The sequence below is a fragment of the Sebastes fasciatus genome, chromosome 20, assembly GCF_043250625.1.
Source record: "Sebastes fasciatus isolate fSebFas1 chromosome 20, fSebFas1.pri, whole genome shotgun sequence".
NCBI lineage: Eukaryota > Metazoa > Chordata > Actinopteri > Perciformes > Sebastidae > Sebastes > Sebastes fasciatus.
Genome location: NC_133814.1, coordinates 21,466,292 through 21,493,120, shown reverse-complemented (window position 1 = coordinate 21,493,120; position 26,829 = coordinate 21,466,292). Strand labels below are relative to the sequence as shown.

At 42.7% G+C, this 26,829-nt stretch overlaps 1 protein-coding gene across 1 annotated transcript; it reads right to left on the bottom strand.

The window, feature by feature from the left end:
• Window positions 1-325: 325 nt before the first annotated feature.
• hs3st3b1b (heparan sulfate (glucosamine) 3-O-sulfotransferase 3B1b) lies at window positions 326-26,594 on the bottom strand. Its single transcript, XM_074620705.1, has 2 exons — window positions 25,751-26,594; window positions 326-3,306 (listed from the first exon to the last, which is right to left on the bottom strand). Exons 1-2 carry the CDS (start codon window positions 26,299-26,301, stop codon window positions 2,688-2,690), a joined length of 1,170 nt encoding a protein of 389 aa, XP_074476806.1. The 5' UTR covers window positions 26,302-26,594; the 3' UTR covers window positions 326-2,687.
• Between the last annotated feature and the right edge of the window lie 235 nt (window positions 26,595-26,829).

Here is a 26,829-nt window from a genome sequence, read left to right as displayed (position 1 = left end):
TTTTGTATAATTTGGGCAAACCAGCACATGTCAACATCCCCAAGTCGTGTTTTATCTGCACTCATAAATTACTCCCAGTAAAAACAAGTAAGAAATGAAAACACTGGAGTTGTACATTCCCTCTAAGCCAACAAAAGTACAGTGAATGCCTGCTGGTTCTGCTTGTACACTTTATGTCACAGCTTTTACGAGAGATTTCATGAAATACAACCTTAGTCATCATGCCCTTTATTCATAAAAAAACATTTGAGAATGTAATTTGGCACTTAGATAATAATAAAACTCTGGGAGAGAATCAAGGAAATAAAAGTCAGGCACAAAAAGATTTGGTAAAATATATACTTTTTTATTTATTTCTTCATACAAAGAAATATTTTGAATGTTCAGTATTTAATCATCTAGAAACATCTGTTCCATTTTGCTTTTGCATTGTGTAAAATTAATTCCTTTGATGTACATACCACAAAATACTTGATTTACATGTCTTTTTCATTTTTGTACATACAGATCTGCTAGTCTAAATACATATTATAGTATGTGGGTAAGACAAACATTTTTAACATTTTTTTTTTTTTAGATCTCAAAACAGGTTGAATAAAACTCAACCGTAACCGATGCAGCAACACGGAGTAAACCCATGAGTGCCAGTTGTTTGTTTTTTCAGATATTCCCTCAGTTACATGAACTTGAATTCAAATGCAGTTCTCCATCAATTAACAGGGGCGTTCCTTCCAGGATGTGAGAGGTCATCATAAATGCTTTTTTTAATAATCAAACATTGCACTAAGGAGAGAAGAGAGGATGAATTTTCACTAGGAGAAGCCTCCATCTCCTCTGCTACCAACCACTGGTTTGAGACTAAACCAGACAGCAACTGGAAAATAAGAGAAATAGCTGAATTGGGGTCATTCTCTCTGTCTTAATGACAGGAGCAGGCTAACTGTGTTGTATTGGTTAAAGAGGCACAACATTTTCTTCACAAGGGACAATTAAATGTAACTTTTAACTAAAAACTGAGTGACAATCTGACCTTTAAAAATCGATTTGAGGGTCTTTTTAGTGTGAGGATAGGTTGTGTACATTCAGTCCTGGGCCCTGCTTAGCCCTCCTCTGGATGCTAATTCCCATTATCCCTGCATTTTCACCACATTGAGCATGCATAGCATAGCGTAGCACAGCGTAACATAGCATAACACGGCCCGCCTCCCTCCCTGTGCCCTTATAATAGCCGCTGCAGAGAGATGGGGCATCGCATCAAAGAATGATAACTACGCGTTTTCTCCCTCTTGCATATCAAGAATTCAAGTAGAAAGACAGAAAAAAAACAAAAAACAAAAAGAAGCGATGCAGGGGGAAAAGCAGAGATAGCGACTCAAGCTGTGTGATATCAACCCAGAGGGTTTTTTTGTTTTTTTTGGCAACAAGTAGAGAGTTGAGATTGTGAGACGTGTGAGGATGATGAGAGTGAATAAGGCATAAAGTATATAGGCCATGGACGATGGCACATGAGGTTTTCTGACGACACCAGAGAGGTCGAACCCCCGTCCCTCTGCCTGAGGCAGTTCTTGCTGTGCTGAGAGTGCTTCACAAAAACCTTTCCTCTTCATTTGATCTCTGGGATCTGAGATGGGGCCTGGTGGACTTGCGTTTGAAGATTTCAGCGAGGCGAAGTTGTTGTTTTGCCTGTCATCTTTTCCATCTTTACGCTCGATTCCTGACAGATAAGCCTCCGCTACCTCACGCAAAGATTTCTTTTTTTTTTACCGTGAAAACAAGGCACACACTCGCCCTGACCCTCGGTGCTCCAGCTCCGCTCTCCTCCAACAAATCAAATGCCTCTCAAGGAAATTTGATTGAGACTTTGTGTGACCTTTGAACTGCGCGGATAGGGCAAGAGGCTGGCTCTGAGCCAACACTGCTTCTAATGGGGGAGTTAGAGAGCGGAGGCTCGATCGATCTGCCAGTTACCTTTACCCGATTAGCATAATGTTAACATGGGCCCTTATGTGGTCCGGGATAGGATTTAACGTTTGATGGATGGGCCATTCATTAGAGCAGGCAGCAGGAGCACTGAGAATGAAAGGGCAGCTGTATACTTTAAGCATGAGTGACACAATGAGGATCAATTAGGCCTATTGATCTAACTGTTATTGAGTGGACGGGGACATGAGATCTGCAGCTCAGGCCTGCGCCAGTGCAGGAAAATTGGATTATAGATAACTGTGTTGCAGTGAAACGCGTTATAGAAGAATGAGAGGGTTTGAAAAGGATAAAGGTAAATGAGGATGCAACGTGGTTAGGTGTTCTCCACTTCTCTGTGAGCACTCTGTACCCGTATTATGGTGCTTTTACATTTTCCACCCTAATTTCTACTTCAGTCGTCGCTGATTATCTGCATTACGAAGCACCGGTAAATCCGCTGAGTTTACAGGACCGCGAGGGAGGAGCGAAAATTAAAATGAGGAATGTTAAAAACAACACGTGGGCCAGATGTTATGTACAAATATGGTTAGGCAGCTTAGTGAATTAATTGCTTAGAAATAAAAATAAATTATTATAAAATAGATTTCTGTACATTTTACATATATATAGCAATATCTCCACATCTTGCCATTGAATTACAGAGGAAAAAAAAATAACTTCTCGACAAATTAACAAAAAAAAAAATGTCTTTTATGAGTTTCACATCAATCCCAACCAAAGTTATGTCCCGTCATCTGGTAGAACTTCATGTTGAAGGGCCGGTAGAAGTCCCGTAGCCTCTGCACCACCTCAGGGTCAATGTTGGGATGGGTCCTCCCTTTGGTTTTGCCCAGGCAGTGGGGCTTGCTGCTGCCCTCGGCCTTCTTGAGGCACGGGAAACCCTTGGTCTGGTTGAAGTAAAAGTGTTTGTCTGTGATGATCCTCTTGAGCCCCAGGAAGTCCTGCACGCGGCCCAGCTCTCCGGCCGGGTCGCTGATCAGCCGCTCGCCGCTCACGAACAGGATCTGCTCCATGGGGAAGTACTGCAGCCAGTTGTCCAGGTGCTTGGCGTAGATGCCGATCTGGATGGCGCTCCACGAGGTGTCGATGAGCCCCGTAGTCCTGTTTTTGAAGGTGAGGCTCTCGAACGAGGGAATGTCGGGCTTCTTGGACAGCGTCTGCGTGTAGTCCGAAATGGCCCTGGTGACGGGGTCCCTCACCACCACGATCAGCTTGGTGTCCCGGGACATGGCGGATATCCTGGCTGGAGCCTCTCTGGTCACAAAGTAGCTGGGGGTTTTCTCCATGGTGATCTGGCCCTCCAGGGTCTTGGGCATCAGCTCCCTGCAGAAGAAAAAAGACACAAAAAAGGAGGTTAGGAGAAGGGTAAGGTGGAGCAACGACGTCTTGCATAATGTAATCAAGTTGATGGAGTGTACTGTGTTCTGTAATCAATGACTCACTGGGCCTGTTTAGGCTTATTATAGGGCTTGAAAACCTATTAGTGCAGGCAGCTCTCCAACATCAACAAGCTCACTCACTCATAAGATATCTCACTTCTGACAGAAAACAGAGAACTCTTATTTACTACATAATCAACCACAGGGAAACATTTACAGGAATTTCTAAACATGACCCGGAATTTAACCATATTAGGGATTAAGAGCTGGGTTTGCTCAATCCTCCTGCTCTGTTAAAACGTTAATTAAAAGCAGTGACGCAGATTATCAAAGTAAGCTTATCAATAAGGTTATGAATAATGTGAACAAGTCAACGTTAGCTGTGCCAAATTTGAACTGTTGAACTGTTGTATACTCCCGTGTTCTGCGAGGTAAATTGACTGTTTGTGTGCATGGAGTCTGGTGGCTTTGAAGAGAGCTATATAACAGCTTCAGTTCCTCGTCAGAAAGGGCTGTCTTACGGCGAGGTAAAGCGGCTGTAAACGGGAGCAGCAGAAAAAAGTATTTTCGCCACCTAAGAAAATCGATATCAGTTTAAGTGTACACTATATTTAGAATATTTTCATCGCTTTACCTTGCCATCAGACAGCCATTTCTAACGGGTAACTGAAGCCGTTATATCGCTGTCTTCAAAGCCACCAGACCAGACTCCATTCACAAAAACAGTAATTTTACCTCGAAGAACACAGGAGTTGTTGGTCTACCGCTGCATCGACTGCTTAGTTAGTTAGTTAGACTTTCGGATCCGAACTAATCTGGCATCCACACAGCAGTACATTGCTGAGCTTCCATGCCGGTACTGTCTCCTTCTCAAAACTAGGAGCGTGCCAACCGCCATCCGAGTTACCGTATGTAACGTTAATACACTGACTATAAGGATTTATATATACTGTACATGTAGCAGCGTCATCATGCAGAAACCTACATCAGGACATGAATGTTTGAATTCGAATACATAAGAAACACCACAGTGAAGCTATAGAATGAAATGAAAACCTAAAAAAATATAATTGTCATTGTGATTAGCCTTACAATGCATTTTTTTAAATAAATTAGCTCACAACATTATGTGAATTCCATTATCTGAGCCCTGATCTCGTCTTTCCTCAAACCTCACTGCTGGATGTAATGATCCAAAGTGGTCTGACTTAATCTAAATTCACTCTCCCCTCTTTATACCATTGGAGCAAAAAAAAACACTCTCAATCTGCTTTGCTGATTCAGGCTCAGCCCGGCCACGGTGCCCCGCCCCCTATCCGACCAGCAAAAAGCGCTGAAAGATGATGAGGCTTGTTTCAGAAAGGGAATCTGGAGTGGGTTTGGTTTAGGGTGAGGGCTGGCTGATGTGCTCCACACAGATATGTTACAGGCAGACGTATAATCAAGAGGTACTTGAGAACAACTGGTTTTGAAGGAAAAGTGAACGCGCTCTGCTCTCTCAGCATTAGGTTTCACAAATTGGTGGCCAACCGCAGCGTCTCGATTATGGTGGAGGCGATAAGAGCGGTTTGACTGACATTGGGGACGTGGATCACCTTTCCCTCTTTTTGGGCCTCCGCACCGGGAAGAAAACTATGTGTGATGTACGCTGGATCTAATGTGTTTCTGGTGCAGGCTAGGATAGTGGGGGGGTTCGGATTATGGACTGGAAACGTTTCCACCAAGCAGTTCAGATCAGTTTGTTACACATTAGAACGGTTATTTTTGCGTTTCCATTAGCAAAAGTTGTGGATGGTACCAATAGAACCACCCCATTTTTGGTACCATCTCAAGTCGAGGTTCCAAGCGAGCTGAGCTGACACTAGAAGGTGGAGTTAAAATACCGCAGACCCTTTTTTAAATAGCCAAGCTGCCGTCTATAGCAACCGTAATTTTTATTTCACTCGACCCTGATTTTAAAAAATGGTAGCTCGCAAAACTACGCCGTGCAATTGACGAAGTGCAAATGTTTCTCTGTTTGGTTGCCGTTGAAATGATTCAACGAGTGTCCCGTTGAAGATGATGTCACAGCAGTTTCATGCGCCACCACAATGGTGATCAGCTGAGAATCCCGCCTACACTGATGGGGTACTATCTGCAGTGGAAACACGGCTAAAGAAAAGGACCGAACATGAGTCGAGTCGATTTGAGCAGAGCCGTACCATGCAGTGGAAACACGGATAAAAAAGACAAGCAAAAAAAAACTCTAAGGGACACACAGACGACTAAAAACAGCAAATATAAAGCAGTTTAAAGCAGAAAAAAAACAAAGGATGGACGAGATAACCTGGGTCACTTATCAGGGTGAACACGCTCTCACAGATAAGACTCCTGTTAGCCTGTTGTACCCTGAGCCCCGCCTTTGTTGTTCAGCACTGATACACCATTGTGTACTATTGTAGTCCATCCCATTCACATTGTGTGTAATCCTACACTGAGAAAGGTAAACGACGTGGAAACTACATAACATCGGACACATTCTGTACACTCGGAAGTCTGTAATACTCGATTCGTCCAAGAGCTTCAGCTGAAATATCCTCTATAAAAGCTGGAATCTAGTTCACGTCCATCCAGCTCATGGCTAATTCATGGAACATCGGCTCTCCATCAATGCACATATTTGTGTGCAAGAAAAGAGGGACTGGTGAGGGAAGGAAGAGAAAACACCCAGGGTAACGTCAGGTAACCAATAAAATGCCTCGCTGAAATGGTGTTGGCATATTTGTGTAATCCTAATGCAGCGCCAGTGATCTAATTATGATAATATCTTCTTGATTGCTGACACATCAGAGGGGTGAATGGAGTAGATGGAGGGGGGGGAGCAAAGCCGTTTCCAAAAGCTCATTCAGGGCCAGACTGGGATGATAAATAAACAAGCTGGGAATTTATCGTCAGCCCGGCTCGTTTAGATTTATTACTAAAAACAGCGAAGTGCGTGCAACAAATCGTGTGTGATGACAGGCAGCAATCATACCATCAGGTTAAAACACAATGACTACAACGTGCTTTTGCTTGTAATCTGCCAATGGATCAAGTGAGAATTCGCTTGGTGAGATTTCTTGAAATAAGATGCAATATTCAGGCCTCTCAAGATAAAAGAGATCTTGAAATTAGCCGGGAAAACTCATTTTGAGCTATATTTCGCTAGTATTAATGTTGTGTGTCATAATAAGTCATAATAATAATCTGTAATGCTCAAAAGTAGTATTTTTTTCACTTAACAAGATATTCAATGTCTAAAAATAAGTCCCTACTGTACAGTATATCTCACTGATATGTTACTTGTTAGGTGATTGTGCAACCCGTTCTCACTCCCAACTCATCAAATACCGCCGTTTGGTAAGCGCCTCCATGCGTCGGAGACCGACGCATGGAGGCACCCTTTAGCAAGAGTATGTGACGAACCGGGCTTTCAATAAAGTAAACCCACCTGTGGCATTATTTGATGGTCAGGATAAGTGACATAGTATTAATAGCGTGAGAGTCAGCTTCGGGCGGAAGGGAGGTCAAACAAACGAAAGACTTTCAACAAGGAGACCGATGTTCGTGTCCCATGTGAAACTAAAAGTAACGTTGACTTATTTTGTCGCATCAGTCGTCGGTATCGTCAGTTACGTGAGTCACGTGAGTCGACAGTCAGTGAAGTTGACGTCAACCACGACCATTTCCTAACCCTAACTAAGTGGTTGTGTTGCCTAAACCTAACTTCCTGTGAAAACGAAAGTGTATTTTGAAAGGACACTATGCATGTAACAAGTGTATATTGACACGCCGTCCCTGGTCCGTCCATTGTGTCTTATATTAAGTGTTGTGAAAAAATTGGACTAGTAATTAAACAAATATACTTGGTATTATTTTGCATTTTCAGCTGCCCCGTGTTGTTTTCACTTTAATTTACCCATTTTATTTTGCATTTATAACACAGGCCTGTCAATCATCTGGTCAGGCCACCAGAAGTTCTCTCGGTGCTCCCGATGGTCAGTCCGGCCCGAGCTCATTAATAGCCTATTGAAATCTAAACAGACACAGCATGTCGTTTTATGCAAGAGCACGGCAGATCTATCCGCCAGCAAACTATTCCTGGAGATAAATGCAAACAACACATTAATTCTCTGCTTAAAACTGCTCCCCTCTTGAATGTCTTCGAGTAATATAAACCAAACATGCTCGACTTAAACTGCGCGCTATTCGTCATTCTCTCGATGCACAATGGCGATACTGCCTGCAAGCTTTTTGTCATTCCTTGTGCTAACATACAAAAAGAGTCCAGAGCCGTTACACAGAAGAAGCAAATGGCTTCCCATCTAATCCGATTTCAACATGACAATACGGCGTGGAGATAGGGAGGAGGCCTGAGTTACAATGTGCATAGTGATAGATTATGCTGATCCAAGCTCGGGGATTTTTGGGGGTTGCAGAAGCGTAAAAACAAGGAGATGCTTGGAGAGCGAGGGAGAAAGAAAGAAGTGGTGAGGAAACCCCTAAAAAAAAGCGCCAAATCCGCAAGAAGAGACCCCCTAATAAAAAATCTCCACCTCTGACTTTGCCCGCTCTCAACGCCAGAGAGAAGAGAGAAAAGAGAAGAGAGGGGAATTTTAGTGGGACAAGTAGCTCTTGGAGAAACAATGCCTATTATGCTCTTTTTTGATTTATGAGGTGCTGCTTTTAAAGATCCCGTCAGCAAACAGGCAATTCTGTGACACCGGGCTCCCCTTTTTTCCTGCTTTTCTTTGAAAGTGAGCCATTGTTCCTGAGCGGAGGGGTGAGCAGGGCAGTGGTCAGGGCAGCGGGGCGGGGATGGGGGCAGGGTGGAGAGGGGGCAGATAGAGGAGAAGGAGGGAGAGAGGGAGGGAGGGAGGGGTGCTTATCCAGGGCTGAGTGGAGCACTTCTACATCCTTCTCCACCTCGAGTGAGAGAAGCCTTTTGGAGAGCTCTTAAGTGGAACGTGTGCCTAAATTGCCCTGCAAACATCACCCTGTTCCCCTTAGATACCGAACACTCCACTGACTTCCACTCTCTAATAAGGAAACGGATCCTCATACAACGGCATCTTACGAAAACGTATTGCTCATTTTTTTGCGTTTTCCTACGAATGTCCAGCAACATGTGTCAATTTCCGCTTGTTACATTCTTTTCAAAATAAACTTCTGTCTTCACAGGAAACAAGTTGTTTAGGTTTCGGCAACAAAACTACTTAGTTAGGTTTAGCAAAAGATTGTGGTTTAGGTTAAAATAACTACGGAAATGGCGTTACTTAACTACGGACTGCGTCACGTGTTGCTGGACATTCGTAGGAAAACGCACGAAAAATACTCTGTTGAAAGTCACGAGAAAAAAAAGGGAAATTCGTGTTTGTGTACACGAATCAAATAGATTAAATTTCGTGACTATTTCACGATCTGCCGTGAGACTGTGTTGGGATTATATACAAAATAATTTCGTGGGATATATACGAATTACAGTGCTTTACTTTTTGTAGAATAAGGGAAACAGTAATAGTAAAAACTGTAAATAACTTGACCTCAAACATCATGATGCACAACTTTTTCCTTGCTTATTCTTTCACACGATATATATCTGTCGACTTTTTCCCTCCTTGCCTCCCTGCACCTTTGTCCATTGAGAATATTCTCAAGTTAAAAGACATGCCAAAAACAGCGATAAGACACAAAGCAGAAGCCTTTGTCACATGACAGCATCAGACGGGGGCCGGCGGAGTGGCCCTTTGGCCTCTGTTTTAAAGAGCCCTCATCCCGGAGGAGATAAACGGCAGGCAGGAAAAGGGTTATTTCTGTCTGATGCTCCTGCCTCCCTCCTGTCATGTTTGATTTGATGATAACGGGCTGCCACTGTCACACAGCATCCCTGACTAAATGACTGGTTTGCTCATAGACAAAAGAAAAAAAAAAGAGCTATTTGGCGTGTTTGACTGTCAATTTTCCGTTCGATACAAAAGGTTTTCAATTGTCTCACGTGTCTGGATGTTGAAAGCATTTGAATGTCAAATTAGGGTTTGTTGATTTGAATACAGACAAATCAGAGGGCACTTTGTATCCACCAGCGAAGGCAGGGTGCGGCTTTACTCTTATGGGAATGTAAAGCTATAGATGTCTGGTTTCTATGGCTCAGAGACCCTCAAGCGAGTGTTATCTCCCCGTGGGAGGTAACACCACCCAGAACAACAGCGTACTCTGAACAGTACTCCAAGTAGAGGCAGAATGAACCAAAATAACTGACATTCGTTATGAACAATTCACTTCTACGTGCTGAGATCCTGAGTTTTCCTCACATTAAAACCCTCCACAGTGTCCACTCTTCACCCCGCTCTCTTTCCCATTGATCCCAGAGGTTCCCCCCGACCTCCCCGACAACCAGGCCTTGAGGTCCGATAGCAAAGTGACATTTCACAAGTGGGAAGATGGAGAGGGAGGAAATGAGGGAAGAAGTACTGAAAGGCTCCCTTTCTTTTCCGAGGGCCTCTCAGCCGAGTCCTTCACATGAACCGACGCGGCGGCGGACCTACCAGCATTTTCAGGAAACACAAAGAAACATCTTTATTCCTCGTTGTGATGATAAAGATCTGGAGCACCACTTGTTCACTCACAGTTGAACGTGTTATAAATTAGATCTTTTCAACAAGCGTTTGAGTTCCTCCAAAGTCAAGTCCCAAGTCAAGACTTACTAGTCCCAAGTCAAGTCCCATGTCAAGACTTACAAGCCCCAATTCAAGTCCCAGGTCAAGACTGAGAAGTCCCAAGTCAAGTCCCAAGTCAGGACTGACAAGTTCCAAGTCACGTCCCAAGTCTTGACAGGCAAGTTCCAAGTCAAGTCCTAAGTCATTAGGGGCACGGCCCAAGTTAAGACTGACAAATCCTGAGTCAAGTTCCAAGTCAAGACTGACAAGTCCCAAGCCAAGACAAGCAAGTCCCAAGTCAAGTCCCAAGTCAAAACAGGCAAGTCCCAAGTCAAGTCCCAAGTCAAGAGGTGCAAGTCCCAAGTCAAGACTAACAAGGCCCAAGTCAAGACAGGCAAGTCCCAAGTCAAGTCCCAAGTCAAAAAAGACAAGTCCCAAGCCAAGACAGGCAAGTCCCAAGTCAAGTCCCAAGTCAAGTCCCAAGTCAAAACAGGCAAGTCCCAAGTCAAGACAGGCAAGTCTCAAGTCAAGTCCCAAGTCAAGACAGGCAAGTCTCAAGTCAAGTCCCAAGTCAAGACAGTCAAGTCCCAAGTCTTGACAGACAAGTTCCAAGTCAAGAGGTGCAAGTCCCAAGTCAAGACAGGTGAAAGTCAAATGAAGTCCCAAGTCCTAAACTTCGAGTTTCGAGTCCGAAACAAGTCACAATGCGCTCTTCACCAAATGTAATGCAATTTTAACAACAGAGTGATAATATATTAAATTTACAAATATCATGAATACTTCATTAAAATTAGTATTTATTTGTTAAAACAAGTGTGACTGAACTTAATCATAAAAAAGAAGAATTGACTTGTGAACACTTTTTAAATAACATACGTTTTAGTCACAAGTCACTGGTGTTAAAGTCCAATATGCAAATTCAAACAAAATGCACATATTTCACAAGACGATGAAATAAGTCTCTTTCCTGGTGTTAGAAACACTGTGGACAGGATGATAGATGATTTATGCAGATATGGAGGCTTCATTGCATGAATTCATGGATGAGTCACTGGTAAATAAAAGCAGTGTTCATTACCATTTAAAGCTCACAGCAGGAGAAGCCTACATGCTATGAAATGGAACTGAAGTGAGCAAAATGTTTATGTAACACACATGCCGACGTGCAGACACTCACACACTGCTATGGCTTCTACAAAGGCAGGCAGGCATGCACGCCTCTGCTGGCTCACTGAATATTTTCAAAGTAAAATTTAAGCGCATACAGAAGCCAGACATTTTGAAATACACTCCACTGTGCCTGGAGTCTGACATTATATTTAACCACAGAGCATGGCTTTGGCTGTAAATTAAAAGAATAGAGAAGATGGTTTATGACCCAGCCGGGACGCAGAGCCGGAGAAGAAGAGCTCCGGCTGCAGCTACAGAAGCTTCATCTGGTCTCTCTTTCAAGCACTTGGAGTGGAGTCCAGGTGTTAGTATGTGGCCACTTAGAGCTTTTTGACAGTTCATTTCCTGGCTGAGAAGAGCCAGAGATCTGTGCTTAAAACTGAGATCTTGCAGGAGTGCATGCTGAAGTGTGTATCTGTCTTATAACGTCTTGTGTTTGGGAACCAAAAAGCATGCATACCTTTGCACTTGCTGTTGAGTAAACGTCTCCATCTACATGTCTTTCACACCTGCTCGTAACTTGATACCCGCATGATGAAGCTGAAGTGATGCTACAGCTTCATCAAGCTGATCAGAGTCAAACTGTCAGGGCTCCTCCAGAGCTCGAGGTCTCAAATTAACGGGCTTCACTGAATAATGGTGTCACTGGAAACTCAGGACGGTGGCTGAGTGGAAGCCCCTCTGAATCATCTGTCTGCTAAAAGGATTAATAATGCAGGCTGGCCTAGTATCACACACTCCTGGATGGCGGGGGGCCCTGCATGGGATGGCGGGGTTTCTCTCCTTTGGTTGCCTTCTTTGTGGTGCCACCGTTATGTTTTAAGATATTGTTAGAGCTACATGAGCACAGAGAGAGGAAGTTATTTTTTGCAAATTTCACAAAGAATTTGGTTTGGATCAGTAGGTGTGAATCAATGTAGCCACATCTCCGATGCTTGTATTTGATTTCTGATATGAATCAGATCAGAGGTCATTGTTTTGCAAGTCACAAGTAAGTCTCAAGTCTTTGCACTCAAATCCCAAGTCAAGACAGGCAAGTCCCAAGTCCAGTCCCAAGTCAAGACTGACAAGTCCCAAGTCAAGTCCCAAATCAAGACTGACAAGTCCCAAATCAAGTCTCAAGTCAAGACTGACAAGTCCCAAGTCAAGTCCCAAATCAAGAGAGGCACATCCCGAGTTGAGCCCCAAGTCAAGACAGGAAAGTCCCAAGTCAAGTCCCAAGTCAAGATAGGCAAGTCTAAAGTCAAATCGCAAGTTAAGACTGACAAGTCCTGAGTCAAGTCCTAAGTCAAGCCAAGCTTTGAGTTATGAGTCCTAAACAAGTCTTCACCAACTGTAATGCCATTGATGATATATTAAATTTACAAACATCATAAATGCTTTATAAAATTTGCATCTATTTGTTAAAGCAAGTGTGACTGAACTTAATCATAAAAAAGTAGAATTGATTCATGGAACACTTTCTAAATAACATTTAACATTTTAGTCACAAGTCACTGGTGTTAAAATCCAAGTCTTTTGTCAAGTCTAAAGTCATTAAACTGTGACTCGAGTTCACACCACTGATGGTTACATCCCGACAGTTACTACATACTATTAGGAAGGAAGAGGGACGTCATTGCTGTAGATCCTCCTACTGTAAAAATATTAATAAATCTAAATATAGCCTGAGATCACAATGTAAGACAGGTCCTGATTTACTAACAGGCATTATGGATAATTTACAGAAGATTAGAACATTTCTACTAACAAGCGGGAGAGAAGGGAGTCTGTCTGGGACCACAGGATCTAAGGTCAAAGTATAATGAAGCGGCTTTCATTTTAAGCTTTTCCAGAAAAACATTATACTACAACTCGTCTTGTTTCTCGCTCAGTGACACTTTGACACCCAAACTCTGGAGCTGGAGTCCTGATCTGGTTGATAAATGCGGCTCCCAGAACCCCTTTAACTCCATCAAGAAGTTGCACTATGTCAGAGCAGCCTGGGAATCTACTGACCCTCCATGTAAACAAAGCAGTTAACCCGGCCGACGCAACCCGTCCATCCATCATTTTTCACTGGAATCGGGGAGTCGTGCTCCGCCAAGAGTGGAGCATTTTTTATCGTAGTGTCTCTCACAGAGTGTGTACGAGAGTGTGTAGGAGAGGGAGAGTGAATGACAGAGAATGTGAGTAAAGGAGGGGAGAGAAGGGGAGTGCGGTCAGAGACCATCCAGACTGGTTTCGGGCTCAATCCCAGACCGGTTTTGGAGACAACATCAGACACTAGTACAGTAGAATAAATAAATAGAGAACTAACCACCACATATAATGTCATGGACTACATGGGGTCAGACACCCCAACAGCATATTACTCCCAGCCACAGCTTCAGATACCCCCTCTGTTACGTCCTCAAAATACTTAAGCGAGGCTGAGACGTTCTACTCTCATGTGGTCGCCTCGTGATGGGCAGCATCGCGGAGGCATGACAAGCGCAAATTATTCAATTCGGCGAGTAATTATCATTTTTTTCCCACTCGGAAAATCTGTTTTTGAGTATATTTGTTGGTATTTGGCACGTTTGGAAAACAACACCGCCATGAGGTTTTTTTTTTTTTTTTGTTCAGGGCCTGGAACCACATCGGCCTGTGGCCATAGACGGCTGCAAGGAATTACCGAGTGTTAATAACCCTGCAGTGAAGCGAGGGAGCCCACCATGTGGTAAAAATAAAAACAGAGGAGTTGGTGAAAGGGACGGTGGAGGGTAGAAAGTAGAAATACCTCCTCCCCCCTTTTCCCCGCTCATGAATGTGCAACAGCATGCTGACAGAAGTGTTTTCTTTTTTCTTCTTCAGGCTTTCAAAGACGTTGCACCCCAAAAAAGCTTCACTTTTCTGGCTTAAGAGAGGCGAAAGATCTCATCGTTTTGGTCACTGACATGCGATACAAGTCGAGTCACCTGGTTGCATGTGCCTTTACGCCACTCTCGCCAGCAGACGCACTTTTGGCCATATTACCCAGAATTTGTTTAGCGCTTGTAATCCTCTCTAATCGCCGTGTTTGCTCTGGCTGTTTGCTGAAGGTGTTAGCTTGCCCCGAAGCTAGCTCACACATTCCGCCCTCTCCATCAGGATCAGGGCGCGACCGGCTGACAGCTCGGACGAAATAAAACCGATGAACCGTGAAAGGATAAAAAACAACAGGGGGAAACAACAATGAAGGGCTTCAGGTGAATGTGTGTGTGTGTGTGCTTTTGTGTGGATGTGCAGGCAGAATCAGCCATTCTGACTGATTTCCTGACACTTGACATGCACCAAGAGGCACACGACTCCTTGATCTAGCTACAGCGAAGATGAATAAAAGATGAAACAGACTCCAGAAGAACATAGGCTACATGCCACCACCCCCACTCCCTAGATGCACACACAGCAGTCACACACACACACACACACACAGAGAGAGAGAGCGAGCTACTTTGCATCCTGTTTGAATTGGCTGTCATCCGTAACTGCCTGCACACCTTTTTGAAGACAGGTGAACTACAAAGTGTGTGAGCGAGAGAGAGGGGATTTCCTCTCTACTGTATGTCACTCAGTGAGCCGAAAACCATCTTCCTGTGTGTGCGGACTATTATTCTTTTGCTTCCTCACACTGCAGCTGTTGCTGCAGGTTAATGGTTTACAAATTCCTGAAGACAGCCTGCCTCGCCAGCTAACGTATAATTAGCTAAATTGAGTAACGATGGCACCGGTCGTGACTATTAACCTGAGATGGAAAGAGTGGCAGCAGAGATCCCCAGGCAATCCTACAGTTGTCTTTGGATTTGAGCCTAGATGTTGTCTACCGCAATATCTCCGAGCACCGCGAAGACAAGATAATTACTGTTAAGAACATCAGGCACCGTTTTAACCGTTTCTGCTACACAAAGGGCTGCCAAAAGCAGACACCGGAGCGAGGAGCTCAGTTTCATGGTTTCGTTATTTCATTCAAGAGACGGTTGTGAAGCGCGATGACAAATGTTTTCACCCCTCCACTGTATCTCTATCAGTAAGCCTCTTTGGTTAGACGTGAAACAGGATCTGCTCCAACTCTGTGCCAGGAAGCTATTTTGTGAAGGGAGTAAAGACAAAAAAATGGGAAGAGATATTTGAGAAATGCTAGATTAATAGTATATGTCAACACCTTAGCCAGAAGACTTCAGAGGGTGTTTGTTTTCAACAGCCAAATAAAGTGTTTTCTTCTTTTTCACTTGATATCCACCTGCAGAAAAACGCACAATCCTCTAAATTTCTCATTTGTAAAATAGAAAATCTTAAGATTTTTCTATTCTGATTTGAATCAAATTATACACACGGAGATACAAAAAAATCATAGGGTACATGTGCCAGTTTTTTTTTCCATTTGAGTAAGTACAGTAGTTTATGAGAAAACCGCAGATATAGTATGCTCAATAAGGCCCTATAAAGTTAAGAGAGCCTGCTAAAAGATAGAAGACAATAAAGGCATCTTAAAGGGGACATATCATGCTCATTTCCGGGTTCATAATTGTATTATAATCGCGGGCCCAGTTTTAAAGTTAGCGTTAAATAACGCTCCAAACTTACGCTAAATTTTGGCGAGGAAAACCTGGCATGGCAAGGGGGCCCTTGACCTTTGACCTCAAGATATGTGAATAAAAATGGGTTCTATGGGTACCCACGAGTCTCCCCTTTACAGACATGCCCACTTTATGATAATCACATGCAGTTTGGGGCAAGTCATAGTCAAGTCAGCACACTGACACTCTGACAGCTGTTGTTGCCTGTTGGGCTGCAGTTTGCCATGTTATGATTTGAGCATATTCTTAATGCTAAGTGCAGTACCTGTGAGGGTTTCTGGACAATATTTGTCATTGTTTTGTGTTGTTAATTGATTTACAATAATAAATATAGACATACATTTGCATAAAGCAAGCATATTTGCCCACTCCCATGTTGAGAAGAGTATTAAATACTAGACAAATCTCCCTTTAAGGTACATTTTGAACACATACAAAATGTGCGATTATGTTTGTTGTTTTTGTAAAAATGAAAAGTCATAGCAGAAATGTAGAGGTTAGATAGCGGCGTCGTAGTTTTGATACAGCGTGCAGTTTCCAGTTCTGCCTTCTGATTCCGATGCAGTAAAACCGGGGAGAGAAAAACTACTTGTGGTGGAAAATAATTGGAAGTGAGTTGACTTTGGCCAGGTTGTCTTGGAGTTGAGCTGAAGTGCTCTTATGAGAGAGCCCAGCAGCTCTGGGAGTACATCTAAATGGAGAGAGTGACTAGTGTCGAGCAGCCGCGGTGCAGAGAGACAACTCAGGGCTTCTAATGAGCTCTGCTCTTTTCCTGCCAGGCTAATGGAAACCTCCGGAGACCTCTCTCTCCCTCTCTCTCCCTCTCTCTTTCTCCTCTCTTCCCAGAGGCAGACACACTCTCCAGCACCCTAATGGCTACCTCTGGGACTTAATACCTGGGACAAGTGACGCTTTACAGGTTTACTGTCATCACTTTCTCCTCTTCCTCCACCTTCTACATTCTTTAGGAAGCAGTGAGGAGTTCCCCGACTAAACTGACTTTAACAAAACCGTATTAGAGTGTTTGTTTCCAGCCTCTAGGGGGGACTTTTTAATGCGCTAAAGAGGAGTTTATTTAACAGCAATGAGTGACCATTAACTCTGGAGGGAGGATGTCTGCTTCTGTTCTGACAACAACATCCAAATTATCACCTCGTTAAAATGGGCCTAATACACAGGTAGCACAGAGGGAGGGTTTGTGCGCCGCTTCCTCCATCCTACGCTTCCTTTAACCGTCCAATTACGCTTCTTTATGAGTATTTTTCACTGTTGTTGGCGTCGAAATCGCAAAGAAAAGCAAAGACGTGTGGACTGAATGAGCACAATAGTCCGCACTTTTTTTTAGTCCACACATGCGCCTGTGTTTTTCTGTTTGTGTGAATGTTTGACAGCAAGTTCCTCTGAGGCTCTGTGGCTTTTATGCTCAGCTCCAGCAGGAGGTTCCTGTCTGTGCCGGCCATATTGTCTTCACTGGTGTGGGTAGTGCTCACTGGACACCATCAGGAGGTGGAGAGGCCACCACAGTGTACTCCCCTCTCCACAGGTCTCCCCTTTCACAATTAACCGCTTGTAATTTGGGGATGAAAGCTGCCTTTTCTCTGCTTCTCCACCCCCTCTGGTCACTCTCCATTCTGGGATGAGCCATGGCAGCTTAGGCAGCAGGGAGAGAGAGGGCCTCCGTCCCTCCACGCTGACCTCTCTGAGAGACTCGTGGTCAGCGAGGCCTGCAGCGAGCCCCGCCCACGATTGGACGAACGACATGTGACACTATTCTTACCCACCAGCAGCAGAGCAAGTGCACAGCTGGACGTAGCTCCACAAGGGAGGGATTTTGAGGATGATGTTCGAGGGAAACCATTAACAAATAATCCATCCTCATTTGGGAACACAAGGTGGAAGTTTCGCCAACACAGAGGCACAGTTTCAAACTGCTTGTTTTTATGCTGGCCTCTGCGGCGGAGGATTTTGAGAGCGGAGGATGTGAACCTGCTGTCAGCTGTACGGTTGGCTGGCCGGGGCGCTCGCTCGCTCCCAGAGGAGCCGTGGAGTTCCAGGAATCAGGAAACAATCAGAGCGCCAAGGCATCTAATCATCTGATCTCATCTTTGTCCTCTCTGGAAGTGGAAGTTGTGCAACCGATTTGACTGTTATCAGGCCATTAAATAGGCATTATCAGTCACTATAAGCACTGTAGATTTGGGTCATTAGTGGCCTACTACACCTACTATGTTGTAAAAGCAAAAGTGAAACTTAATCACAACACGTTCTAACATGTAAAACTGAATGAAACGTCACGTTTTGAACACAAACAAAAAGGCTTCTTTAGGTTTAGGCAACAAAACTACAACTCAGCGCCAGACTTCCACTTCTGCTCCTCTCATAATTACTACGGTTACTAGAGGTTGCTGTCGTGTTCTTTTATACCTTCTTTCGGGGATCTACCATGTGAATAGATGATAAAACCTACTAGTAGGCCTTTATTGACCCACATCTATGGGGCTTATAGCAACTGATAAAGTCTATTTAATAGCCAGACTACAGGTTAGAGCCACTTAAAGTTTCAGTGCACTGAAAAATGCAGAGTTTTAAACCAAAAATCATCCTCATTTACATACTATAAAAACTGTGCTGCCATACTATTGTCTTCTACAAGGAACGGCTATAAAATCCCCGGTGGGGCTTGTAGGTTCCAGCAGCTTCCTGCAGCTCTGCAGATGGTCAACACACAGACCCTGTCAGCAAGCAGACGTGGGTCTGACCCCAGTCAAAGGCCCTTAACCCATCTCCACACATTACCTCCAATCAGGCCTGACCGATCAATACCGGCTCTCCCCTAGGAGCCACGCCATGCTGACATATTGTGTCCGCCGTCTGAGTGCTTCATCCTTTTGTGACCGGAGAGGAAAATGATTTGTGGCTCCACAGCTGAGCTTGTCACCACAGTTTTTCTACACCTATTGGCTCTCTACATAAACACTCCCATGTATGCAAACAAGAGCACAAGGTGTTTTGTGACCAGTGCTGATTTGATGCCCTTCACTGGGGCTCTATAGAACCAGGTGGCCTTTGAGAGGAAGGAAGGAGGGCGAGGTCAACGGCAGCGCAGAGTGGATGGGTCACCTACTTGGAAATAGGAGCACCCCTGTGGTGAGCAGATAAAAAGGACGTGCACCCATCCAGAACTGTCCCTGACATGGCCATGGGCTGCAGTGTGACTCTGGCTCAGCGGCTACCAGAGGGGGTGGACCAGCCTTTAGATAACAAACGGCGCAGACTTCCGCAAAGCATCCAAAGTCTGATAGCGGAACGTGAGTTTTCTTTTTAGGGGAGCCTCCCTTTCAACAGTGCACCACTTGTCCTTTTTTTGTGTGTGGCGCTATAAGTAGCTCTGTAAAGTCTGTTTACATTCACGGTGTTTCATCACAGACTAGATACAAAGGTTGACCAGAGAGACATCCCGCTCCAGGGATGGCGCCGGTTCAATTGCACCAGCCTCTCGACAGCGACTGAAGCATAACCTTTGATCACAAACCACATCACACGGGGGGAAAGAATTCACAAACATTTAACCTTAAAGAAATCCTCCTGCAGAGATCAGAACACATTTCTGATACGTTACAGAAACTGCAAAGGAAATCTAATCGTCAGAAACAACAACCCTCACACCACCCATATGGCCATAAAGTGCCTCTCCGACATGCTCCTTGTTTAATGCTAAAGCCACCCCGAGGGAGGAGCGACAGCGTCAACACAGCCGGGCCCCGACAGCGAGCTCAGACCAGAGCCCACGACACGACAGCAAAACCACAGTACGGTAATTATATATCAAAGCCCCTTCATAGCCAATAGGGCTAAATGGAATATGAAGAGAGCGACGTGCACCACAGACTGACAGGGCGAAATGATGCCGCAGTCAACAACAGTTAGGAGTAAATAAAATACCTCTTGTTTAAGAGAGCCGGAGCAGCGTGGAGAGAGTCAACTTTTATATCTGAGTCACAGTTTGTTAGAAGTGGCATGACTCTTCAAACACACTGTAAATATAGAAATAAATATATAATAAGTCTGACTATTTTGTTGTGGTTGCATTGTGCTTTTGTTGTTTTTTCCTCTTCAACTTTGGTGCAACCTCCCACAAAGTCTCACAGACATAACATCTAGGGCTGTCCTTAGTCGAGTTTCTTCTCAAAGAATCACACAAAAGAACCACTTTAAAGCTTGTGTTTACCAGAGATGTGTTCATAAGTTTGTTGGGAATAAGTCATTCAGCATGAGAAAAGCAAAAAAACAACTGATTGACTAAAAAAGTCTTAGTCGACTGAGACAAAAACAACCGATTAGTCGACTAATCAACTAAAAAGGATGAAATCCCTGTATCTTTTTTAAAATCCTGCATTTCTTCTTTGTTCGTTTTTTTATTTTATAACTTCATATTTAGTGTTTTGTACACTTTGTCTCCTTGTTTTAATAATGTGCCCTTTATCCCCTATTTCTCTTTGCTTTCTAACTTTTAACGCCACAAATTTCATAATAGCAAATTAAAAATACATAGAAGACAAGTGCTCCCACTGCTGACCCTGAGCTCTATTATATACTGGGTATTAGGGCTGTCACAAGATTTTCAAGATTTTCACTACATGATTATCGTGGTCAAAAGAATTCACGATAACGGCATTATCGCAATATCTACAGGAAATTTTTAAAAATAATGCCATCAGTCAAATTCATCTTTAACTTTGTTTATTGTGCGTTTTGTCGCTTTTTTGTCAAATTAATTAGACTCAAAATGCGAGTGTAACGAGATAGAGAGAGAGTCTGCAACCATAACTAAATGATTTAAGAGGCACTGGATTATTTACACGATATTATCATATATATATTATTAACATTATATCAATATTTCATTTTTAAATATCACGGGTAATCGTCAATACCGGTATATCGCGACACCCCATATGGACAAAGAGTATAGAAGTAAAGAGATGAAACTCCGGTGTTGTTTGCCGCCATTTTGGACTGAAAACGCATATTATATTCATAATACTTTACTGTTCAACACAGGCCATTTCGGTAGAATATGAGAATAGAATAGAAATTAGTTTTTTTTTAACTTTTGAACGGCACTTTTTAAGTGAACGTTTTACTGGCGTCCAGTGGTTGCTTTCAGTCCAAAATGGTAGAAGCGTAGAGTAGCTTTGCCGCTCGGCACTGGAACGAACAATTGACTTTCACTTCTTGGCAATATACGTTCTTTGGTTTGGATTATTAATCTTTCCAGGAATCAACTCATTGAATTTGCCATTAGTGTATGTGCTGAAGATAAGTATCGCTATCAGTCGACTTTCACCACACCGCTAAACAGGTGCAAACAGAAAAATGAGCTAAATAATGACCCAACGCTCTCACTCAGTCGCACTGAGCTCTGACTCTCTCTTTCTGTGTGTGTGTGTGTGTGTGTGTGTGTGCGTGTGTGTGTGTGTTCCAGTTCATGCATGACCTCACTATGAAAATGTGTACCTCCTGATACGAGGACCCCTCGGTCAACAGCATGAATCGTGTGTTTGTCTTTGGCACAAATAAAAAGTGTCATCAGAAATCAACAATAAGACTTGTTATCACCACCTCCATTCACTGTTTCCTGCTCCCTCTGTGGCTGCGTTCGCTCTAAATGTGCTCTAATCCACGGGGGGAGGCAGAGATGGTGCAAGCTGGATACAATAGTGGATGGCAGAGGGAGGGAGGGACGGAGGGGATTGTGCAAATGGACAAACAAGGAGAGATGAATTGCTCAACTCGCACACACACACAACCGTCTCTAACCGCCTCCTCACCGTGATCAGATCATATTCCCACAGAATACATTTCAATGCCACGCAATTTAGCCTCTGTCTGGAACATTCCTGCGCTCTCTCCCACCAAGTCATCTCCAGTATCTGGTCCTAATGGGAAACTCTGCAAAGACTTTCTCGGGCCCATCCTCGCTCGAGAAACAGAAAACTTTTTTTTTTCTCCACTACTGCAGGGACTGCTTACGCCAGCTGTTTCACTGAAATATACATTTATTTTACTGCAGTTCTTCCGTAAAAGTGTGTCAAGACAGATTTCACTGTTCAGTCTGAAAGCACTTCAAAGAAGTTGATAGAATTTTGTGTGGCATAAACACCACAGTTTGGGTATCCTGTTGCAGCATTAAATGTCTCATATATCACAAAAATGATGTGAAGTGTTCTCAAATAAGTTTTGTTTTCAATGCCGAATGAAAAATACAGTTATTCTCTGTGTATCTGGTCCTAATAGGAAACTCAGCAAAGACTTTCTCGGCCAATCCTCGCTCGAGAAATAGTCACTAAAACTTTTTTTTCTCCACTACAGGGACTGCTTACACCAGCTGTTTCACTGAAATATAAATTCATTTCACGGCAGTTCTTCCGCAAAAGTGTGTCAAGAGAAATTTCACTGCTCAAAACCCAGTTTGAAAACACTTCAAACAAGTAAATTAGTTTTTGTTTGGCATAAACACCACGGTTTGGGTATCATGTTGCAGCATGAAATGTCTCATATATCACAAAAATGATCTGAAGTGTTCTCAAATAAGTTTTGTTTCCAATGCTGAATAAAAAATACAGTAATTCTCTGTGTATCTCCAGTATCTGGTCCTAATGGGAAACTTTGCAAAGACTTTCTCGGCCCATCCTCACTCGAGAAATAGTTACTAAAACTTTTTTTTCTCTCCACTACAGGGACTATTTACACCAGCTGTATACATTTATTTTACGGCAGTTCTTCCGTAAAAGTGTGTCAAGACATATTTCACTGTTCAAAAATCAGTCTGCAAACACTTCAAACAAGTTAATGGATTTTTGTGTGGCATAAACACCACGGTTTGGGTATCCTGTTGCAGCATGAAATGTCTCATATATCACAAAAATTATCTGAAGTGTTCCCAAATAAGTTTTGTTTTCAATGCCGAATGAAAAATACAGTTATTCTCTGTGTGTCTCCAGTATCTGGTCCTAATGGGAAACTCTGGAAACTCAGACTTTCTCGGCCCATCCTCGTTCACGAAATAGTTACTAAAATTTTTTTCTCTCCACTACAGGGACTATTTACACCAGCTTTATACATTTTTTTTACGGCAGTCCTTCCGTAAAAGTGTTTCAAGACAAATTTCACTACTCAAAACTCAGTTTGAAAACACTTCAAACAAGTTAATGGAATTTTGTGTGGCATAAACACCACTGTTTGGGTATCCTGTTGCAGCATGAACCTGAAGTGTTCTCAAATAAGTTTTGTTTTCAATACCGAATGAAAATACAGTAATTCTCTGTGTATTTCTGTGTATCTTCAGTATCTGGTCCTAATAGGAAACTCTGGAAACTCAGCAAAGACTTTTCTCGGCCCATCCTCGCTCGGATATAAACTTTTTTCTCTCCACTGCAGGGACTGCTTACACCAGCTGTTTCACTGAAATATACATTCATTTTACGGCAGTTCTTCCGTAAAAGTGTTTTCACTGTTCAAAACCCAGATTGAGAGCAAGTAAATAGGTTTTCGTGTGGCACTAACACCACGGTTTGGGTATCCTGTTGCAGCATGAAATGTCTCATATATCACAAAAAGTTATCTGAAGTGTTCTCAAATAAGTTTTGTTTTCAAAGCCGAATAAAAAATACAGTTATTCTCTGTGTATTTTCTGAGTCAGACTGAGAATATATGAGGTTATTTTTTTGGCACAGACAGGAAAGAAAATGGACTAAAATGAGATTTCGCTTCAACAGAAAACTTCGAGTCATGATTTCTTTACATAGAAAGTATTAGATTTCATGACCTAAAAAACTAGCAGACAGCACTTTTCACTACCTAGAAAAGTTGGAGATACTGTGGAAGTTAAATAACAGCAAAGTAAAAGCAAACCTCTGTTTGTATCAAAGCAAGCTCAGGAGAAACAGTGTCTTTATTTTGAACACTTGCTTCCCCATTCGGCTCTTCTTTTCTCATTATGTGGATCATTGCTGGGGCCCCTTCGAGGTCTTCCTGCATATTTAACGTGTAGAATCAGAGCAGCCAGCAAATCCCTTCATTCAAGATTGTCAGATGAGCTTTTTCATTTTTTTTTTTAAAACTTCAAATAAAACTTTGATAAAACACTAGAGTTGACATTTTTACAGCTTATAAAATATGAAGTTTACGCAAAGGGCAGAAAATAATTAATAATTAGCCAATCAATACATTGATTTCAGCCAGCCATAACCTATAAGCCTGATTATTTGTGGATAAAATTATCACAAAATTACCAGCATAATCTAACTTTTACATTATTCAGATAACTAAAAACAAACTGGAAGATTAGAAAAACTCTTTATTTTAACAAGCTGGTGTTTCACATGCAGCCATTAAGTTCCACAGCTCATTATATTAACACTTTGTGATGTAAATGAAAAGGATAATGTTAGTTTGTCGACCTCTGAAGAGGTTTTTTGTTCTAAGAAGGATCCTCACTTTGTCTTGCAGATCCTCTCTTTTTTATAACCCCTTATAGCTGCTATTAGGCCTGTGGAGCTCACTCACATAAGAATAGTCTGTAAATTAGGTTAAATATTCTACATTGCATGATAAAATAATGCAATAGTATCCTTTTTTAATGTCAGAAATGGTCTAATATGTGAAGAAAAAAGTTTGGAGAATTTCTTTGGATCTTATCAGCCAGATTTTCACACACTGTGCCATCCACGTTATATCACAAGTCATTGTAGTAAAGTATAAAATATCAGTGCAGATTTAGTCAAACAGGCGCTCACACAAACACCACAGAGATTAATCAGCACAACTCTGCTATAAAGCCACAATTTGCTCAAAATGAATCACATTCACATAAAAACGCACCATATTCATAGCAAAAAAAAAAAAAAAAAAAAAACTAATTGCACATTTTAAGTGGACAGAAAAGCCTGAAGACACGTCCCACCGTGGAGGTGCAGTGTTGCTCTGTGTCCAATAGAGATCACTGCACATCGCAGGAAAGCCTCACTGTGATCTGCCAACGAGCCTCATAATGCCACACAAAGTCATGACTTTTAAAAAATAAATAATTAAATAAGTCTGCAATCAATCCTGGAAATTAAATAATTTAATTAATAGGGAATAATATGTATAGAAGCCAACAGCCTGGGGTGTAAATGGATAAAAACACAGCAAGAGTCGCAACCAAAGTGTCACCGTTTAGCTTAATATATTCAGTTTGGATTAAACTCTAAACTTATCGCTGCATAATTACTATAATAAAATATATACATTTAATTTTATGGAGGTCCAAATTAGAGTCCTTATAATAAACCAATTTGGAGTTATTTAGCTTCTCAGGCTGAGTCTATAACGGTATTAATGTTTCTGGGAGAATGAATAAGAAAAGCTTTAAAATTCTATGCAACAACAACATAAAAAAACACTTTAATATATTTGATAAAATACATATTTGACAATATTGGCTGAATGATTGATATCAGCATGACTGTTTTGCAGCAAAATCTATTTTGTGGAGTCGAACGGTGTTAATGTTTCTGGGGAATGAATAAAAAAGCTTTTGAATTCTCTGCAACAAAACTATAATATATTTTATAAAATACACATTTGACAATATTGGCTGACTGGTTGATATCAGCATGACTTGTTTTGCAGCAAAATCTATTTTATGGAGTCTATAACGGTGTTAATGTTTCTGGGGGATGAATAAAAAAGTTAAAATTCTCTGCAACAACAAAAAAACAACTATAATATACTTTATAAAATACACATTTGACAATATTGGCTGACTGATCCATATCAGCATGACTGTTTTGCAGCAATTCCCCTACAAATCTCTTTTATGGAGTAATGAAAATCATGTAAAAAATGAGCCATACATTTTGCATTTTACGCACATCCACTCATCCAAACGCAGTAATAGTATAAAATTAGGTGTTTTTTTTACCTGTACCACTCCAGTCCGTTGTCATAGTTGCGGTCGAAGAAGTGCGGCTCTGCTCCCACGGCTCTGATGTCCGGATGAACCCGGAGGAACTCCAGCAGAGCCCGGGTGCCTCCTTTCTTCACCCCGATGATGAGAGCCTGCGGCAGCTTCTTGCTCCCGGATCCGTTGGAGAAGCTGGACATGGCGCTTGGCTCCGGAGCTCTCTGCTGCTGCTTCAGCTTCTCATCTTCCTCTTCTTCCCAGTCCTCTGCTCCTCTGTCCAGCTCGTTATCGAGCAGGTCTCTGGACGCAGCTGTCCTGATGGACGGCTCCTCGTAGTCGCTCTCTATATCCTCCCAGGGCTGCTGCTTGGCGAGCAGTCTGGACACCAGATCCGTCCTGCTGCTGCTCTCTGTCCTCACCACCAGACTGGGCATGGTGGAGCAGTAGCCCACGCATGAGTACAGCATGTAAACCCAGATTAAAAACATGATGCTGAGCAGGAGTAGCTTCTTCTTCACGTTGCTGCACCAGAGAGCATACAGGCTGTGACACACCGGGCTATATTCCATAAGCCTTCAGGTTCATATCCCAGCAGAGGCGCATATTGTCACTCCAAAGTGGCGCCTCCTCCACAATCCTCTCCAAATTACGCACATGCGTAAAACATGCGTAATGACCTAAAAAAACAAACAAACAAATAAAAAAAACACTATTCTGAGTATAAGTGAAGATAGATCCAGGAGTGGAGAGCTGTTGAGGAGTTTGTACTCATAGTTGTGGTGTCTAGAACATGGAAGAGTGTTGAGCTGCAGACAGACGCACCGAGCTGCTGCTGCTGCTGCTGCAGGCTCATCTCAGGTTGGTTCACACACTGCTGCTGGAGAGAGACCTTATAGAGAGGAGCAGTGGAGAGTGACAGCTGCAGCAGCCAATGGGAGCAAGGGAGGTAAAATATGCAGCCTGGTTTGTTGATGGAAGAGGACGAATCAGGATCGAGTTTATTCAAAACTAACTTCAAAATCCAGTTTGAGAGCAAGTAAATGGGGGTTTTTTTACAGTTTTTTTCAAGAAATTTTAGATTTTTTGTCTGTATTTCA